Raw genomic sequence first — 20,712 nt, forward strand, 5'->3', positions numbered from 1 at the left:
TAAAAAGAGTCGGTTCAAAAGAGTCATACTTTTAAGAGTCAACCTGCACTGGTTTTATGTATACATTTTGATTCTCTAAAAAACGATTCATGAGAATAATCCACTAGAGAGGTCGCGCTGTAGTTCAGATACACACACACACACACACAAAAAGAACCGACTCATGGGAGTCATTTGTTCGGGAGTCGATTGGCACGCCCTTTAGAGTTGATAATAAATAAAACAATTACAAAACAATTTTTAAAAAATCAGCAAAATATACACAAAAATACCCGACTGTTGTTTTGCATTTGTCAGCTTAAATTAATTTTGATTATTTATTTCGGGAATTTCGGTTATTAAGTGTGTAACTTTTTTGTATATTTTTGTGTGTTATTTGTAATTTAGTGTTATTTGTATCTGTGTGTTTTTAATGATTTACAACTTATGAGAACATGATAATTCCATCACAAAAAAAAACAAAAAAACAAACAAAAAAACAGAACATCTACACAAACCGCTACTTTCCCGGCTTAGTATTAGTTTACACACACAGTATAATGCGTACATAATGCTGCTAATCACAAATCCCCACTAAACCCCAGTGTGTTAAATAACACGCAGGTCAGTGCGGGCCGGGGCGGGTTTTGCGGGGTTTGTGTGCGTGAACGCGGATTGGTGGAGCGCGCAGAGGAAGCTTGTGCTTGACAACCAGCGAGCGCCAGGGACAACAAGAGCCTCTCGCCCCGAAACACGGAGGAAAAAACACCAGACAGTGCGTGTCGACACACCCTCGGTGGACCCACAGAGGATTTCTGCACTTCGCTTATATGTAGAGATTATCAGGTGAGATTAAAATCGCTCTTCGCGACGGTTATCGCCGTTTTTGAGGATAGGCGAGGCCGGGGAGGCTGCTGCTGCGCCGCCTGGATGACACACACTCTCCCCCCGCAGCTTCAGAATATGTCTGTGGTGGAAATGGGTGGATGTCCGTTCGTACTGGTGCCTGATGGGATGTAATGTGGCTTATTTAGGACATAATCAGTGTAGGCGGTCAGATAGATGCGTTTCAGTGAACTCGTGCAGGTTCAGCGGTGGGAAAGCATGAGAAAGCAAATCTGCGTTTCCCACAGTGCATGTTTGGGGGTGGCGTGGCTTAGTGGTTCAAAGAATGAGCTCGTAATACTAAAAGATAGAAGGTATAAATCCCAAAAAGAGCCATTCATTCGCTACTACCATTGTGATTGTTGTAGAAATGCATGAGTGATCAGAAATGCAATGTAACGTATATTTTTCACATTTGAGTGTAGATTAAACATATACAGTTATGTATTAACATCTCAGATAAGATCATTCTCGAAAGAAAAATATTATTGTGTTTATACTACATATTAATAAATAGTTTTCTCATTTACATGGTACTATTTCCTTTAGCTGTCAGGAATAATGTGTATTTTTAAAGCAAAATCTAAATAGCATTTTCAGAATACTTTGAATGATTTTAAAAAGCTTAAAGTGGAATGTGACGTAGTGAGTAGTACTGAGGAAGAGGCTGTTTTTGTTTTGGTAAAATGTCAGATCACCTCCCATGCTTCTGTGTTTACATTTGCATTTTCTGGTATGTTGACTTTTCTTTGTCCTAACATTGGTTTGGTATTTTAATTAGAAGGTTGGGGCTGTTGCTTCTTCACTTGAAGTCTTTAAACACTACAGTGTTTTATAACTATATTACAGGGCTTTATAAACTGAAATGGTAAATAATAATTATTGGTGACACTTTACAATAAGGTCCCATTAGTGGTTCATTTGTTATATTGTCTATGTTAACATTAGGTTATAAAAATGCAACTGTTTGTGATACGACTTTTGATTTTAACAATGTATGAGTAAATGTTGAAATGATAAGTACTGCAAATGTTGATGTTGAACCATTCATTTGCCATCAGGGTTGGAGATTTGGATATATTGTCATAAGTGCAATATTTTCATATTTTGTATCCTAGCCTAGTCATTAGATCTGGTGAGTGAAAAGTTCATTTTTTTAAAATTTAGTCTCAGCAAAGGCCTGATGATCATTGGTTAATTGAGAAAATGTATATCATAGCTGTTTATAAAGCCATTTACTAAATGATGCATTCGTTCTCTCATTCGTTCTGTGAAAGCTTGCCACGATGACGGCTGAGGAGATCATAAATGTGAAGGAAGTGGAGATCATCAAAGTGATGCTGGACTTCCTGAACTCACGCAAGCTGCACATTAGCATGCTAGCCCTGGAGAAGGAGAGCGGGGTCATCAACGGCCTGTACTCAGATGACATGCTCTTCCTTAGGTTTGGTTCATAAACACCTTATACTCAAGTTGAATTGTATTTAAAATTAAAAACCTAATGTGGCTGTGTTATGCGCATTAGAAAGCGATTTTGCGCTTTCGCAAGCATCAGCAAGTGCGCACAAAAACAGATTGCACGTTTTCCCACCCGAAACACCCCCTTCCGCTCAACGTGCCTTTGTGTTTATACCAGCCACCTTGTGGCAAGTTTCTGAAGCGTCCGAGAAGCGTCTCTCTGCACTGCATCGCTAAAGTTAGACGCCTAGTCTGTTTTTGACGGATGATAATAATAATCGTCTTGCTATCGTCAAAGGCATCAGCCACAGGCGATATCTCTGACAATCGCCGATACACGATACTATCATCTATCGGCACAAACCTAGCACAATGCCATCCTCCCTCCCACATAACCATTTTTAAAAATTTAGATAAAAATTAACAATGTTTTATAATTGAACCTGATGGTCCATGTTACATAACATGATTAATCACAAATTTGTGTTTGATTATATTGTAAGAATACTGCAGAATCTTAAATTAGACTTTGAACAGATTTGCTGTGTGTGTGCTTGCATGAATGCTGTAGTTCGTACATCACCGTCATTGTGGTTCATGTGTGAAATTGAAAGAACTCTGTATACCCACTAATATACTTTTCTGAAAGCTAAGAGCAACAAATGCAGAATAAACTGTAAGCTGTCAATCTCACAGTGCTATGAAAGTGAAACAGACTGAACCTAGGCGAAAGCACAACACTGCATTGATCTGCATTGAGCTGTCAACTGCTCATATTCGCAGCAGTCTGATAAATGGTTTGCCAGAGCTGCGTGTGTCTGTTGACTAGCTCAAATGCTTTAATTGAGTTATGCAGATTTGTAGAACTTTATACACCTCTTTTGCTATTGCTCGCTTGCCAGTCATTATCTGTGTCAGTGTTGGGACATGTGCCATTGGTTGTCAGCCCCTTATGTAATGGTTGAGTTTGCATATTTATAGCGGTTTAACTCTGCATTGAAGTTTTAAAATTGAGCTGCATTTGTTTCACTACTACTATTAAACTTAAGAGTATAGACAATTTTTATTTCAGTTTTAAATTGACCAACAGCCCATTTCTCCCTTGTATTTCTCTAAGCGTTGCTCATTACTCATTAAATCGGTGCATGAGACTTTGGGTTCCTTTTAAGAAACCGGGCCCCTTGCAAACAAAAACTCCAGAACACAATCAGGAATAGATTGATGAGACAAATTCAGATTTTTATCACCATATTAAAACTGAACTGACATGTTTCAGTTTCATATTGCTTATTACTAACTCTAATGTACTATTTAAGACAGTTTAATACAATGTTAATACCATTCAGTTCATAAAATATTGATTTTAACCCCATGTTTCTTTGAATATAGTCTAAACTTGTCTAAATTGTTAGATGTGGAGAGTGGTATTGTTATTGTGCTATTATAATTGTGTAGCCACACTTGTTCCAAGTTTAGACTGTCTCTCTCTCTCTCTCCCTATCATTCCTCCCTCCTGCAGGCAGCTGATTCTGGATGGACAGTGGGATGAAGTGTTACAGTTTATTCAGCCTCTTGAGTGTCTGGATAAATTTGACAGGAAACGGTGAGAGATCAGCTCAGAATCTTTCAGGAATTGCCTCTCATACCTAACAGGAGTTAGCTTGCATTTAAATGTGAAGACAAGAAATGTAGTCTTTTACACTTTAGATTTTTGAATTATGATTTTGTGCATAAACACTGAATTTTTAAGTGTTCACTGAATATAGCAATATTTCCAGAATTAAGAGCAGACCAAGTTATTTATATGAAAAGTTCATTAAAATGAGACACTGTTGGTTTCATTTTTTTCATGTCCTCTCAGGTTCCGTTACATTGTTTTGAAACAGAAGTTTCTGGAAGCTTTGTGCGTGAACAACGCCATGTCTGCTGAGGATGAGCCACAACATGTGAGTAACATCAGTGCCATCATGTCTTGCTACACAGAAATGGTACCATTTTGCCAGATGAGTTGTCACATGTGACGTTTGATTAATTTTGTCATTAGGTGGCATTGCTGTTTAAATGTTTAATTGTACTACTGTTAAAAAGTGACATTTTTACATTGTTTCTTAAGCACCAAATCAGTATTTTAGAATATTTTCTAATAGATCATGTGACACTGAAGAATAGAGTAATGGCTGCTGAAAAGACAGTTTTGCATCACAGAAATAAATTACATATTATGAATTACATATAAATGTATCAGAATTAGGGCTGTCAAACAATTAATTGCATACAAAATAAAAGCTTGAGTTTGCCTAATTTATGTGTGTGTACTATATTATGTATATATGAATACACACAAATTAATGTGTATATTTAAGAGAATTGTGCTATTTATGTACAAAATATTTTTAAATATTTTAAAAATTATAACAAATACATATACTTTAAATACATATACTGTAAATATTTCTGAAATATATAAATGAATGTGTTTGTATTTATATATACATAATAATTACACCGTATACACATATATTAGGCAAACTCAAACTTTGATTTTGCATGCAATTAATCACGATTAATCATTTGACAGCCTTAATCAGAGTAGAAAAAAGTTGTTTAAATTTCCATAATAATTCACAGTAATCTTGTTTTGCTGCCATGGTGAGCATAAGAAACCTCTTTTTTTTTTTTTTTTTTTTACATAAGGTGTAATTTGTTAACATTACTTAAGGTATTACCTAACATGGACAAACAATTAACAGTACATTACACTATTAATCTTTGTTCATGTTAGTTAATAAAAATACAGTCATTCATTGTTAGTTAATGTCAGTTCACAGTGTATTAATTAATTTTAGCAAACACAACTTGTGATTTTAATATTGCATTAGTAAATGCTGAAATTAACATTAACTAACATTAAGATTAATAAATGCTGTACGAAATATTGTACATTCCTTAGTTCATGTTAACTAATATTAATGTTAACTAACTAATGAACCTTATTGTAAAGTTTTACCAAAAAATCTTACCAACCCCAAACTTTTAAACAGTGGTGTATAATAATAATCTTGATAATAATTAATAGTAATGCAAATTCTAATTTAGCAGAAGATAAACAAACATACATGTAAAGTCACTTTAGTTTATGTGGTTCCTGGTAAGCGTATTTTTCTGGCATGTTAATCTTGAGAGAGTATCATGTCCAAAAAACCATGGTAACACCATGTGAGAAACTGATTAGTGCTTGCTTGCAAATGGCTCTGGCTTCTCTCTCATTCTCTCTCTCTGTGTTCAGTTGGAGCTGACCATGCAGGAGGCTGTGAAGTGTCTCCATGCTCTGGAAGAGTTTTGTCCATCAAAAGATGACTACAGCAAGCTCTGCCTTCTCCTGACGCTGCCCCGCCTCACCAACCATGCCGAGTTCAAAGACTGGAATCCGAGTACAGCACGTGTTCAGTGTTTTGAGGAGGCCTGTGGCATGGTAGCGGAGTTCATTCCCGCTGACCGAAAGCTGAGCGAGGCGGGGTTCCGCGCCAGCTCCAACCGTCTATTCCAGCTTCTCATTAAAGGCCTTCTGTACGAATGCTGTGTCGAATTCTGCCAGAGCAAAGCCACCGGAGAGGAGATCACAGAGAGTGAGATTCTTCTGGGAATAGACATGTTGTGCGGGAACGGATGCGATGATCTCGACCTGAGCTTGCTTTCTTGGCTGCAGAACCTGTCACCCAGCGTCTTTTCTTGTGCATTTGAGCAGAAGATGCTTAATATCCATGTCGATCGGCTTGTTAAACCCGCCAAGGCCACTTACGCAGACCTCCTCACTCCACTCATCAGCAAGCTCTCCCCATATCCTGCTTCCCCTCTTCGGCGCCCGCAGTCTGCGGATACATACATGTCACGCTCTCTGAACCCAGCGCTGGATGGCTTGTCCTACGGTCTCTCTGGCCAAGAGAAGAGAGCAGCGGGAACAGATGGAGGGAAAACTTCGCCCATGTCACACTCGTTCGCTAATTTTCAACACCTGAACCGCAGTGTGATGATGGAGAATTCAGGATGTCATAGCATCTTTGAGGAATCACCGGAAAGGTAAACATCACCTGATACATCTGCATTAGATTTTGAGATGCCGGACGATCCTGAATACTATAACCTGTACATGTTTAGTATAATTTGTGGCACTGTTTATTAGCACTATTACAGTGCAAGTTAGCTGATTTTTAGAGAATTAGCTGTGATTATTAAAACAACAATTTTTTTTAAATTATTTTATTAATGTATTAATTATTTATTTTAGTGTACACTACTACAAAGTAGTTTGTAATAAATAATTTTTTAAGTTTTTGAAATAAGTTTCTTATGCTCACCAAGGCTGCATTACAGTAAAAGCAGTTAAAAATTCATTTACAATTTAAAAGAACTATTTTCAATATATGTAAACTTTTATTTATTTCTGTGTTAGCAAAGCTGTATTATTTTTTAGAAAATCAGCATATTAGAATACTTTCTGAAGGATCAAGGAAAAATGGCTTTCCAATCTAGGAATAAATAACTTTTTAAAATATATTACAATATAGAACAGTTATTTTGAATTGTAAAAATATTTCACAATATTAATGTATTTTTTTTTTAATCAAACAATGAGTCTTAGTGAGCATAGGAGATGATTTCAGAAACATTTCTAAAACATTTGAATTATTCCAAACTTTTGAAGATAGTGCATATGTATTGTTAGTTGTTGCATTGTGCTATTGTTTAAAACACCCTGCATATTCAAGGCAAATTCAGTTGTGAGAAATTTTGATGGGTGTGGCAGAACAGAATGACTTGAAAGCAGAATCTTGTCAGAACAAAGTCATTATAAAGGTGAGGTGTGTATCTGAAGTAATGTGGACTCTCTGGTCTTGCAGCTCCAGAACTGAAACTCCATCTGATAAAATGATGAGCTCACCTGGTCCTCAAAACTCTCGCCCAGTCTCTGCCCCAGGTCAGGATGCCCCAGCCCCTGGTTCTGCAGAGAAGAACGAGGTACTTTGCCAATCAATTAATCCATTATGTAATGTCCTGAACATTATATAATTTAGCGTTCAAATTAGATCATTTTTAATGACATACTGATTTATTTGTGCCAGCTGTTATTAATAACATCCTTTGTAATTGTATGTCTGAGCAGTAGAAGTTGTCACAGGCTGTAGCCCTGAGCAGGGTCATAAATAACTTGCAAGCTCAGCTACTGCTTCCAGTTTATCACTGCATAGTTGCAGAGGGCTTTGATTGGCTGTCACCAAGCTACAGTTACTAGGCATTTGTTTGTGGGGGAATGACACCAGAAATATTCTAGAATGTTGATCGATAAATTTGCATTCTTTTTGTGTGAACAGTTGTAGTATGTTGACCTTTACAGATTTCTCTTGTTTGACGAGATCAAGAATGTTGATTGTCAGAGGTTGTGATGAAAAGAGTTCTAGAATGTTCACTATTAGTGGCTGTTGTGAATAGAGCTCTAGAATGCTGACATTTAGTTTGTTTGTTACATATATATATGTATATATTACTGGAATATTAAAAGTGATAATGCCAGTATATAATGTAATATGTTTGAGTTCTAGCATTTTTTAATAGCACAGCTATGTCATAATTATTCAACATTTCTGTTTTTTAGTCACTTATTTGTATGGTTACAATGGTTACACAATTAAGCCTTTAGAAACTCTATTAGAAAACAGAATTGGCTTGAGCTGTTTCACACACATACAATTAGCCCATGCATGTCCTAAAGTTGAGTAGCAAATATGGCAAAGTCAGCAGAACTTTCACAAAACCTACTGTAGCTGGGAGTGGAAATCATGACCGTATGAAGGACATCATGGATTTTTTTTTTAAGTGTCAGCCGATTTGGCAAGAATTGTGATGCAAAGACTGAAGCTATTAATCAGTGGACTTTCCTGCAGGACAATCATCTCAAAGTATACATCCAAATCTACTTATGCTTGGTTCAGGAATGAGTAATAGAATGTTCTTGAGTGGCCTGTTCAGTTTCCAGATTTAATTCTCATTGAAAATATTTGGTCGAATTTGAAGAAAGCAGTGGCAAAGTGAAAACCAAAGATTATCAATGATTTGCAAGCTTTTTTGGATGAATGGGCCAGGATTGCAGTAGAGAGGTGACAGAAGCTTATAAGCACTTCCACTTCCACTTTATTGATGGGTTTTAAATAATAAAAGATTCTATACCAAATCTGACTTTTGTAGGTTGAATAATTTTGAACACGAAAGTTTAGAGCCAATTAGATTTTTTTTTCATTATTCATCAACTTGCATTCTCAGAATTACTCAAATGTGTATTAACAAAAATGTTTTGCAGGTCAAGGGGGTTGAATAATTTTGATTGCAACTGTATTTTTTTTTCTCTTTTTTTAATCAAGAGTTCTGGACTAAGTGTGTAACCAGTAAACATGAACAGCTTCACATTTTCTCTCTGCTCTGTACACACAACCCTGTTGTCTTCAGGTCACCTTCCATCAGGAAATCCACCCATCTTCCTTTTTTCTGTGCTCTCACACACACACACACACACACACACACACACACACATACAGACAGAGGATAATATGAGTTATTAGTTGACAAGCATTTACTATCCTTTAGTCCATGTCCTGTGCTTTACAGAAGACTGCTGTGGTCATTCCAGCTGTGTTATGCTCTCCATGACTCTGGGAATCTAATGTGTTTTATATTACATGCTACATATTATTTAGGCTTACCAAAATGTAGTAAGTAGTTATAAGAAATGTATGAAAAATGCAAAAGAATGAAAAATTTTGATGGAACAGTCAAATTAATGTATACTTATACTGTGATATTTCATCCAAATGCATTGGATGTTTTTAAATAAATATGTGGCTGGTTGCCAATGGTCAGTAGTCTGGATGTGTCGATATCTCAGATTACAGAAGGTTGATTGCAGAGGCTCTGAGCTCTGTGACAAAATCACACAGTTTCCTGTCTGGGTTTTTAATCTGTGGTAGTAATCGCTGTAGAGCTGTGATGTATTAAATCTGTTCATCAGACCAGAAAGTGACTCCCCTTCAGCTTCTGTCTGCTCCTAAGCTTTTAGAGTGAAATGAGAGTAAGGCGGTGTCTACTAAAGCGTTTTTAGCCAGATGAAAATGTTAGGTGTTTTTCTGAAAAACAGCCAGGTGTGGGCACTTGAGAACTCTTTGGAGGCTTGAGAACTCACAGCGTTTAGCTGCTTACATGATAACTCTCGGTTAGGCTTTACCAATGTCATACCTCTTTCTCATTTACATCTCAGCACATCCTTGTCTCCTCTGTGTCTGTATAGTTGCGGGACTCCACAGACCAGTTTCAAGAATTTTACCGGCAGCGTTTGCGTGTGCAGCAACATCTAGAACAGAAGCAGCAGCAGCGGGAACTCTACCAGCAGATGCTACGAGAGGGCGGAGTCCAGCAGCACGAGGCCCCGCCCACCGCCAAGCACAACCTCACAGAAGCCTTTCTTACCAGGTCAGCCAAGCCCCACGTCACCACTAACATCACATCCAATGTCAGTGTTTCTTCCAGAGCTAGATCAAACCAGCTTAAGTTTACAAACACAAAGACACAAGGTGACATCGGATGCTGCTGAAAGCAAAAGTGAAGGATGCAGAGCAAAAGGCAAGGCAGGTTGAATAGCAAATGAAAGGCTAATGAGATGTAGATGAGAATGACCTCAGGGTTTTACAGATGGTGCAGCGACCAGCCAAGGAACTCAAAGTGGATGGAGAATTCCCCAAGGAAAACAAACACATATAGAGACACATGCTCTTAGGCCGGTTTTACATTTGCCTACTTTCGGCTCCCATTTACATAGTGTTTTATTTATCACCAGGCAGGGCAGTAGATGGTATTCATGGTTCCCAAGACAAATTTTCCTCTCCAGTCTGATAAGTAGGCTATTCCATGACCCAACTTCTTAAAAATAATACCTGAAATTAATGTTATCAAATTCATACAATATACAGTGGAGCAGTTTATAGATAATCTATGCAGTAGTCTATTATTTAGCATTTTTACAAAATCATTACTTAATTTAGTTTTTATAACAAAATGAAAAAAAAAAAAAAAAGAATTTTTGCATTTTTTTTTTTCTTTTTTTTTTTTTTTTTTTGCTTTAATGACCGCACTCGATCGGACATTTAAAGCTAGTGTTTTTTTTTGTTTGACGAAATCCTGTAACTTTCTAGTTTCAGCTTTAAGAGACATCAGATGCCCATTTTCCACAAGTTAGTATGATTCTTTAGGGTGTTCAGGAAATGTCTGCAACAGACTTTGGTTAAAATTCATCAATAGTTGTATAAAACAACACCCTTTTTACCTCCTCAAAAAAGCCCTGTTCACAGCGAGCCCTTTACCAAAAAAAAAATAAAACAGTGATGTAGGACGATTCTAAAATAAATAAAAAAAAACAAGACAGGACTTTTTTGACAAGACAAGACAAGTGTTTGAGGTTAAAAAGTAAATAAATTGTAAATTTCTTTCAAAAATGACTGATCGTTTCACTAGGTAAGATCTTTCTTCCTTGGCTGGGATAGTTTAGAGCCATTTGAAGCTGCATTTAAATTACATATTGGAAGTTGGGGGCACCACTGACGTCCACTATATTGGGAAAAATTCAGGAATGTTTTCCTCACGAAACATAATTTCTTATCGACTGAAAGACATGAACATCTTGGATGACAAGGAGAGTAAGTTATCTGTAAATCTTTGTTCTGCAGGTGGACTTCTCCTTTAATGGTGCAAACATTGAAATCTGAGAACTCATTTTAGGACCCTCTTCTCTTGTTCGGCTTTGACACTTCTCTATTTCTTTTGTTGCTGTGGTTACAGCACACTTGTAAAACAGAATCATAACAAAGGGAGGTTTTGGAACCACGCCGTGCCGTTCCACTGGTGATATCATCACTAAAGGCCACAGCCATAAATAATGCAGTGTGTCAGAGGGGAAGGGAGGGCAGAAGAAACATTCATTGTTCTGTCAACAGAAGCCTTAGTGGTAGTAAGTTATTACAGAAATGTAGGATATTATTTTGAGTATATATTAGGACAAGTTTAGGAGTTTACTACGAAGCAACAGAAATGAAATCTAAAATAGATTAAAAACTAATAAAAATGTGTGTGGCTGTGTGTTCTGGCCTTATGCCGCCTGCTTCAGGGGATTTTCAGGGGGAAACCCCCCTTGGACACTGGGAAATGACCAGTTGTGGTAATGGTGGGTGGTGTTTGGCAGAGATTAAGATGAATACCAAATGAAAGGCTAATGAGATAAATCTCAGGCTTCTACAGATGGTGCCGCAAGCGTGTATGCACTTGAAGTGGGTGAAGAAATCCCTAAAGAAAACACAAATGCATTTTATAAGCTATATGCACTTTGATGTGTGTGTCTTTCATCAGTCCTGGAGCACAGGCCCCCTATCAAAAAATCCCATATTTTATATATTTTTTAAAATAAATATTATTTTGGATATAAATGGATATTAATCATTTCTTTTTGGAGAGTCGTTCACCAGCTGCACATGCAATAAAGAGCTGCTTTGTTGCTGACAAACAATGACTTCTGCAAGTATTATTTCCTAGATTGGATTTTTGATCAATTTCCACCTAATCCAGTGCCCTTTTTGTTTTCTATCTTACAACATATCATCGTGCATTAGCTAACACTGAAAAATTATTTGTTTATTATCAGAGGAAAATTCATATTTAAAGATAGCTCAGAGTTAGGCCCATTTAACCAGAGATTTATTAGTCTATTAGTGTTCATGTTGCAGTTTTTATTCTGGTCATTCTAACCTGGCTCTACACGAACCCCAGTCGAGGAGTAAGGGCCTTATCTAGCAAAATGATCTGTCTTTTTTTAAGAAAAATACTAATTTATATACGTTGTTTTAACAACAAAGACATGTCTCTAAAGCTTCATGTTTTTGTGTGTATGTGTGCAGGTCTATTCAGAGACTGGAAGAGCTAAATGTGGGAATGGATGACTTAGGAGAAGAGGTGCAGGCTCTCTCTCAGCAGTGTAATGGGGGCAGTAACGATGACAGTGTAGCGAGAGACGCTCCAGCCACACCACAGACACAGGATGTGTGTGGAGGAACCAGCGATGTGGTAACCAGCACTCCTCAGAGGTCAGCAGGTCAAGCAGCCTTCCCTCCACCCAGCCAGTCTCCTGTTTTGCCCCAGAGGTGAGAGTCGCAAAGTGTTTGAACATTTCTGAATCAGTGCATCCAATATGTTTTTGCTTGTAATGTTTTTATTACTGTTTGTGGGGATTTTAAAGGGGATTTTAAAAAGAGTTTTTGTTTTCTCCTGCAGTGCACAGAGAGACAAAACTGGACAGAATGACAGCACTTTGACCTGCTCTAAAGCTCCAGAGGTACAGTGCCCCCTACAGCTCAACATAATAAATCCAGTAAAGCCTACTGTATCATAATAGTTGCACAAATGTATAAGGCTTCCAAATGATCAACATGATCAAAAATTACATGGCTTCTGTCATCTGATTCATAGTTCAAACGTTTTAGCATGTAAAAGGCTTTTTAGTATCATACATATTTTTAATGATTTTTATAAAATTAACATAAGAATATATTATATTGTGTTAGTAATGTTTCAAGATGAACACTTGATGAAGCAGCTTAGGTTTACTTGATTATCCATACAACATTTTTAGAAAAATCTTGCTAAAAATATAAGTATCAAATATGATCCAACTGGCTTTTAAAGGAATGTTTTTTAGTTGTTGCTGTTGTTTTTATATTGCATTGCATTATATGTTTTGACCCACAATAAAACTAGAGAGCTTTGATTTAAAAAAAAAAAAAAGCATTAAAATACCCTAAATAATCTGATATTAATGTGCTTTTTATATAAGTAGACTGTGTTACTCTTATAAAGATCACATTTATTTACAAGCTGTCAGAACGCATATGAAACTGTATCAAAATAAATATTTTTGCTCAGATAATTTTTTCTTTGCTTCTCAAACATGTTTTATACTAAACTCATGTAGCATACTATATGAGCCATAAAATCCTGTTAGAACTATGACTTTTAACAAAAATGTTTAAAAAAAAATTATTTTGACTTTTATATATGTCAGGCCATACAGGGTACTTCTGTCTCTAAAGGCTTTAGTGTTGGTTTAATTACAGCTCTTAAAACTTCTCAAATCAAACCCAGATTAGGGATTACTCTGGATTATTTGGGATTAATATATGGCCTAATCTTCAAATTAACCCTTCTCACATACAGAATGTACTTATATGTGTGTGTTTTAGAAGGATAAGTCTAAAGCCAAGTTTGTGATGGTCAACACCCTGGAGGATACGCAGGCGGTCCGGGCCGTGGCCTTCCACCCCACAGGGGCATTATACGCTGTCGGCTCCAATTCTAAAATGCTGCGCGTGTGTGCCTATCCTGACACACTGGACACAAGGTCAGTGGCCTGCATTCTGCATCAAAACCTGCTTAAATATCAAACACGTTATAGATGATGGGATACAAGCAAGTGCCTGAAATCCTCATTTTAAACACAAAACTTATTATAAACACTAGAAAATGAAAAACTTTGAAATTTCTGCTATTAAACATTCCTGTCTGAATTTCATTCTTCTGTGGAACACAAAAGAGGATATTTGGTATAATCAGCATTCTTCAAAATATCTTTTTAATGTTTTTCAGTCAGAGAGGTTGAGGGTGAATAAATGGATGAACTACACTTTTAATTAATAGAGAATCAGAATCTTTCAGTTGACTGTTGAATGTTTATATATTGTAGTTGTTTTGTTGTTTCTTTTTTAGTGGTTCAGGCACAAGTAAACCTCCGGTAATCCGGTTCAAGAGGAACAAGCATCACAAAGGCTCCATATACTGTGTAGCCTGGAGCCCATGCGGACAGTTACTGGCCACTGGCTCCAATGACAAATATGTCAAAGTGTTGCCCTTTAACCCTGAAACCTGCAATGCTACAGGTGAGAAAAAGAAACATTGCAAAAATTCATGATATATACATGAATCTTTAAGCAAGACACTACAGGCACTTTTCATGCACTGGCCAATTTTGAGATTTTGGGCTATTTGGCTTTTCATAACATGTTTTTTCAGACTAGTGGAAAGAAATCATTCAAAATGCATGTGTCATATTTAATCAAATAAACATTTCTGAAAACTTGTAATACAAAATACACTACCAGTCAAAAGTTTATGAACAGTAAGATTTGTAATGTTTTTTAAAGAAGTCTTTTCTGCTCATCGAGCCTGCATTTAATTGATCCAAAGTACAGGAAAAACAGTAACATTTTAAAATATTTTCACTATTTAAAATAACTGTTTTCTATTTGAATATAGTTTAAAATGTAATTTATTTCTGTGATCAAAGCTAAATTTTAAGCATCATTACTCAAATTAAATCATTGTAATATTCTGAATTTGCTGTTCAAAAAACATTATTATTATTATCATCAATATTATAATTAAGTACTTTTTTTCAGGATTCTTTGACGAACAGAAAGATCCAAAGATCAGCATTTTGTAACATTATACGCTATACTATTCAAAAGCTTGGAGTCATTATAATTTTTATTTTTTTTTTTTGGGCAAAGAAATTACAGAAATGAATACTTTTATTAAGCAGGAATGCTTTATATTGATCCAAAACGATGATAAAACATTTAATAATGATGCTAAAAATTCAGCTTTGAAATCACAGAAATAAATTACATTTTAAAATATTCTGTTTTTGCTGTACTTGGATCAAATTAATGCAGGCTTTGGGGAGCATAAGAAAAACAAAAAACATTAAAAATCTTACTGTTAAAGTGTGTTTAAAATTCCTAATGTAATTTATCAAATGGGTAGGTATGGTGATATCTATTAGTTACATGTATATTTAAATCCACACATGTCCTCAATGACTGCTCAATCCCTGCTTCAGGTCCAGATCTGGAGTTCAGTATGCATGATGGGACTATCAGAGATCTGGCATTTATGGAGGGTCCTGAGAGCGGAGGGGCCATTTTAATCAGTGCAGGAGCTGGAGACTGTAACATCTACACAACTGACTGCCAGAGAGGACAGGGCCTGCACGCGCTGAGCGGACACACAGGTACACCCCCCCCAAAAATATATTATTTTATATTATATAAACGCAAAGATCCTCATAAATTTGTTTGTACCTGATATGATTTGTGTGTTTTCTCTCCTCAGGTCATATCCTGTCTCTGTACACATGGGGGGGCTGGATGATAGCGTCCGGCTCTCAGGATAAGACAGTGCGTTTCTGGGACCTGCGAGTTCCCAGCTGTGTGAGAGTGGTGGGGACGGCCTTCCATGGTGCAGGTAGGCTTCACCGCTTTCGTTTTATTCTTTTAGCGCTTTGCCTGTTAAAAAATGCCTGTTTCTGGAGTCATTAAATGGTTTCTAGTTGGTCTACGCTGGTAATTTAAGTTTATTATCTGGCACAGATAATATACTAAATAAATAAATACTAGCATAAGGGCACGCCGCTAATGTTAGCGTTAATAGAGGATGAAAGAATAGTTCCTGCTCCCGCCTAAATTTAAAGTGTGGCGCCAATATCTGTATTTATTTTATTGTTTTACAATTCTTTTGTTTTCTTTAGGAATCCTGTAAGCACTTTATTTTTTATTGATATTAAGCAGATGTAATTCTTACATTCAGATCAAAATGATCTGACATGGTCACAATTGTAAACTTAAATTGTATAGCAGGGTCTGAAAATATATATCGTCTGTTTATAAAAGCTTACATTTTATACATTTAATAACTAAAGAATCTTGCAAGCACTTTATTTCCCCCCTTTACTCGTACTGCACAAAAAGTGATTCAATAACACTGAATGCTTTGCATATGGTGGTGTGTTCTTAATTACAGCTTTCCTAAAATTATGTCCTTTTCATAAAATAAGAAATATCCCAATATATCACCTTGTTTACAATATCGCAATGTATTGCAACATATCGTATCGCAACTCCTGTATCGTGATACTCATTGTGTCGCCAGATTCTTGGCAATACACAGCCCTAGTATGACCTGTTTTTTTCAGTAAGGAAACTGTATCTATAGTTTTTATTTATTTATTTTTTTATCATTCAAATTTTAGTTATAAGTAAAGAAAGGAAAAGAAATATGTATTTAATGTTTAGATTTAATTTATTTTTTATTGTATTTACTTATTGATTTATGTATTCATTTATTTCGTTATTTATTTTAATTAATTAATTTTTTTTTATTTTGCATAGATTTTTCCCATGTATTCAGTGTGTGCCAAAAAGGCAGCAGAAAAATATTTAATCAGGGTTTCAAAAAAAAAAGGAAAAAAAAAAAGTGCTCTACAATATTTAATCTGATTCTTGGCCAGATTCTTGGCAATACACAGCCCTAGTATGACCTGTTTTTTTCAGTAAGGAAACTGTATCTGACCTGATTCACAGGGAACATTATTTGGCCTTCGTCTTATATATTATTTGCTTTAATATGCTGTTTCGGCATTATATTACAATGTCACTTTCAGAACAGTGTTATTTTAGTATCACTGAAATAATATTTTACTGTAATACATTCTAATAGTTCAGTTTTTTTTTTTTTTTTAAATAAAAGGAATCTCCATTTTTAGAGCCTAGGCATCCAGATTTGGTTAGTGTTGCTGTTGAACTGTAATAGTAAGTTTGTGATTGTTCATGTGGTTTATGTTGTGTGTGTGTAATTTCACAGGCAGCCCTGTGGCATCAGTAGCAGTGGACCCGAGTGGGCGTCTGTTGGCAACAGGGCAAGAAGACAGCTCCTGTATGCTGTATGACATCAGAGGCGGGCGCATGGTTCAGACATACCGACCTCACTCCAGCGATGTCCGATCGGTGCGATTCTCCCCCGGGGCTCATTACCTGCTCACGGGATCCTACGACACCAAGGTCATCGTCACTGACCTACAAGGTGAGATCTTAGATGACCATCAGTTTACCACGAGTGTTAATGCTAAAGGGATAGTTCACACAAAAATGAAAATTCTGTCATTACTTGGTCACCCTAATTCCGTTCCAAACCCATAAGACCTTTGTTCATCTTTGGAATACAAATTAAGATATTTTTGTTGAAATCCGAGAGCTTTCTGACCCTGCATAAACAGCAACACAACTACCCCATTCATTCTAGAATTTTTGCGTATTTGTCATTTTTAGTAGTTTTTTTTTTTTAATCAAAGATAAATATTTTAATTTTAAATATAGGTTCTTATTTTTTTATTTCACTTTTATTTTTTTTATTTTTAGCATATTTTATTTCATTTCAAGTAGCTTTTTTTTTTTTTCATTTTTATAATTATTTTATGCCTCCAATGAATCCAGTGTTATTTTAGTATCATTGAGATGGTATTGTAGTTTTTATTTTTATAATTAAGTTTCGTTCAAATTTAGGTTAAAAGTTATTTTGTCATTTTGATTTTTTTGTTGTTTTTATGTTTTTTTTTTTTAGCAGTTTTTTTTTTTTAAATAAATGTTATATATACTACTTTTTATTGCTTTTTAAGTACTCGTTTTTATTATTTTTCATTTCCCTTTTTTATTTTATTTACATTTTATTTTATTATATTTTATTTTATTTCTGTTTTGTTCAATTTAAGTTTTAGCTAACTGGAATAACCTTGCATGAAACTCAACATCTATTTATTTTACTTTGTTTGCTTATTTTATTTTATTTTATATTTAATTTTATTTTCTAACATTTTACACCTCCAATGAAACTAGTGTTATGTTAGTATCATTGAGATGCTATTATAGTTTTTATTTATTTTGTTATCATTCAAATTTTAGTTAAAAAAAAAGAAAGGAAAAGAAATATAATAAAGTATTTAATGTTTAGATTTAATTTATTTTTTTATTGTATTTACTTATTGATTTATGTATTCATTTATTTTGTTATTTATTTTAATTAATTTATTTTTTTATTTTGCATAGATTTTTCCCATGTATTCAGTGTGTGCCAAAAAGGCAGCAGAAAAATATTTAATCAGGGTTTCAAAAAAAAAAAAGGAAAAAAAAAAAGTGCTCCACAATATTTAATCTGCTAGAAATTGCTCTTCGTATATTTAATCTCTATCAAATAATCTTTTAAATCTGTATGATATCCCGTAATCTCAAATTGACTGAAAAGTCATGGAAGTTTATTGGTCCAAAGGTATGAGAACCTGTTTTATAGGTTGTGGAAGTGTCAGCTACACTACTGTATTTGAATGCATGTGTGTGTGTTTCAACATGTTTACCATGTATAGTATGTTTTAAAGGAATTAAGTTTTGGATGATTGTATGTGTGCGCAGGTGACCTGACGAAGCAGCTGCCATTGACCGTAGCTGGAGAGCATGCTGATAAAGTGATCCAGTGCAGGTGGCACACACACCAGCTCTCTTTCCTGTCCTCCTCGGCCGACCGCACGGTCACTCTCTGGACACAGGCCACGTAGAGCCAGCTCTGGCCACTAGAGGGAAACATCACATGTATATACAGTATGTGTGTGTGGCACTGTGCTTCTGTTTTGATTCTGATCGTTACGAGTGTGTATTTATTTTCTGTTCCTGGATGTCGAGATGGCTGAGATCAGTGCAAACCCTTTTCATGTACATATTATCTGATTGACTGCCAGTGTGTGAGCCATATTGGGATGTGATGCTTTGCTGTAGTATGCTGGCTTACGTATGTGCTTTCTATTCAATAACCTTTATCACCGTCCCTCCACACAGATACAGACTCAGTGGTGTCATATGATCTATACTGTGGCCTTCCTCTCTGTGTGTCCACCTGTTTGTATCTAGCTTCTGGAAATAGATGGAGTCTTCATTATCGGAGTCGTTTCTCAAGTACCATTGCAAATTGAATGAATGCAGCGTGTTTGAGTGAGATTTACATGCAGTCCAGTGCTTGCCTGAAATACGAACATTATGACCTGCTGCGAATACTGTATTGAAATCCAGCTGCTCGTGCAAATATCAAAAGCAACTTTAATGTAAACTGCCTTTGTAAATGCTGTCAAGTAAGTCTGTTATTTAAAGTGGTTAATGTTTGGATTACAACGTTTTTGCTTGAAACAGTCTGCAGCCCTTGTGAGTGCCTCTGATTTGATGGCATGATTCAAAGTATTGTTTTTTCAAATGTAGATTTATGAAGGGAATCCGCGTCCTTTTTAAATGTCAGTCTATATGTAGTGCTAAAACATTAAATGAAATGTTTTGGCTGTTGGCACATAGGTTTGTTAAACAGGTGAAATGGTTTGATGCTATAATCTTGCACTTTTCGTATTTTTAACATCCACCTCCTTTTGTTTCTATAGCACTTTGTTTTGGTTATGTTGTATATTTTCTAATGATGTAGATTTTATTATTTAATCTTAGGTTGTTATTAATGTTATTAATTTTAAGAGAAAGCCAAACTAACATGTTGACACGTTTATGCTAATACGCTGCTCTCATTTGAAGTCATGTAGTGAAATATTGTGTCATTCCTGTAATCCTTTCTTAAATCATATTTGGACAGTAAAGGCTCGTGGGACAAGTCTGCTCCTGTTGTGTCTGAATAAACAACCCTATTCTCTACTACGCCTCTATTCATTTGCATTAAGCACTATTTGCTTATTTCTTGTCCTGATTTTGAACAGATGTTGTCTCGTTTTTCAAATGGTCTGCTGTCAAAAGTTGATCTAAAATACAGTTGAGGTCAAATGTTTACATACACCTTGCAGAATCTTCAAAATGTTAACTATTTTACCAAAATAAGAGGGATCGTAAACAAATGCATGTTATTTTTTATGCAGTACTGAAGATATTTCACATAAAAGGCATACATATATACATTTACATATAGTCCACAAGGGAAAATAATAGTTGAATTTATAAAAATTACCCTGTATGAAAGCTGTGTTGTTGCCTGAATGATCCACAATGTGTGTGTGGTTTTGTTTTGTTTTGTTTTGTTTTGTTTTTGTCCTGAACAGTTAAACTGCCTGGTGTTCTTCAGAAAAATCCTTCAGGTCCCACAAATTATTTGGTTTTCCAGCATTTTGAACCCTTTCCAACAATGACTGTATGATTTTGAGATCCATCTTTTCACAATTAAGACAACTGAGGGACTCGTATGCAACTATTACAGAAGGTTCAAATGCTCACTGATGCTTCAGAAGAAAAAAAGATGCATTAAAAGCAGAATGTGTACATTTTTCTTATTTTGCCTAAATATCATATTTTTTTCCTTTTAGTACTGCCTTTCCGAAGCTACAGAAGATATATGTTTCTCAGAAGACAAAAAAAAGTTGCATTTAGCTTCTTCAAATTCAAAAAGTTT

The 20,712-nt window shown here is 35.6% G+C and overlaps 1 protein-coding gene across 1 annotated transcript; it reads left to right on the plus strand.

The window, feature by feature from the left end:
- Window positions 1-643: 643 nt before the first annotated feature.
- wdr47a (WD repeat domain 47a) lies at window positions 644-19,967 on the plus strand. The gene is made up of 15 exons (XM_051129171.1): window positions 644-825; window positions 2,142-2,308; window positions 3,842-3,925; window positions 4,184-4,268; window positions 5,609-6,399; window positions 7,221-7,338; window positions 9,656-9,837; window positions 12,309-12,551; window positions 12,682-12,742; window positions 13,647-13,804; window positions 14,170-14,339; window positions 15,302-15,472; window positions 15,574-15,705; window positions 17,101-17,319; window positions 18,699-19,967. Exons 2-15 carry the CDS (start codon window positions 2,151-2,153, stop codon window positions 18,839-18,841), a joined length of 2,715 nt encoding a protein of 904 aa, XP_050985128.1. The 5' UTR covers window positions 644-825; window positions 2,142-2,150; the 3' UTR covers window positions 18,842-19,967.
- Window positions 19,968-20,712: the final 745 nt, after the last annotated feature.

The sequence above is a fragment of the Labeo rohita genome, chromosome 2 (genome assembly GCF_022985175.1).
Source record: "Labeo rohita strain BAU-BD-2019 chromosome 2, IGBB_LRoh.1.0, whole genome shotgun sequence".
Lineage (NCBI taxonomy): Eukaryota > Metazoa > Chordata > Actinopteri > Cypriniformes > Cyprinidae > Labeo > Labeo rohita.

Bases quoted from the DNA above. Each gene is read 5' to 3' on its own strand.
- wdr47a (XM_051129171.1), top strand. From the start codon at position 2,151: ATGACGGCTGAGGAGATCATAAATGTGAAGGAAGTGGAGATCATCAAA. The intron at 3,926-4,183 runs GTGAGAGATCAG...ATGTCCTCTCAG, and splicing joins GATAAATTTGACAGGAAACG to GTTCCGTTACATTGTTTTGA. The intron at 12,552-12,681 runs GTGAGAGTCGCA...TTTCTCCTGCAG, and splicing joins TCTCCTGTTTTGCCCCAGAG to TGCACAGAGAGACAAAACTG.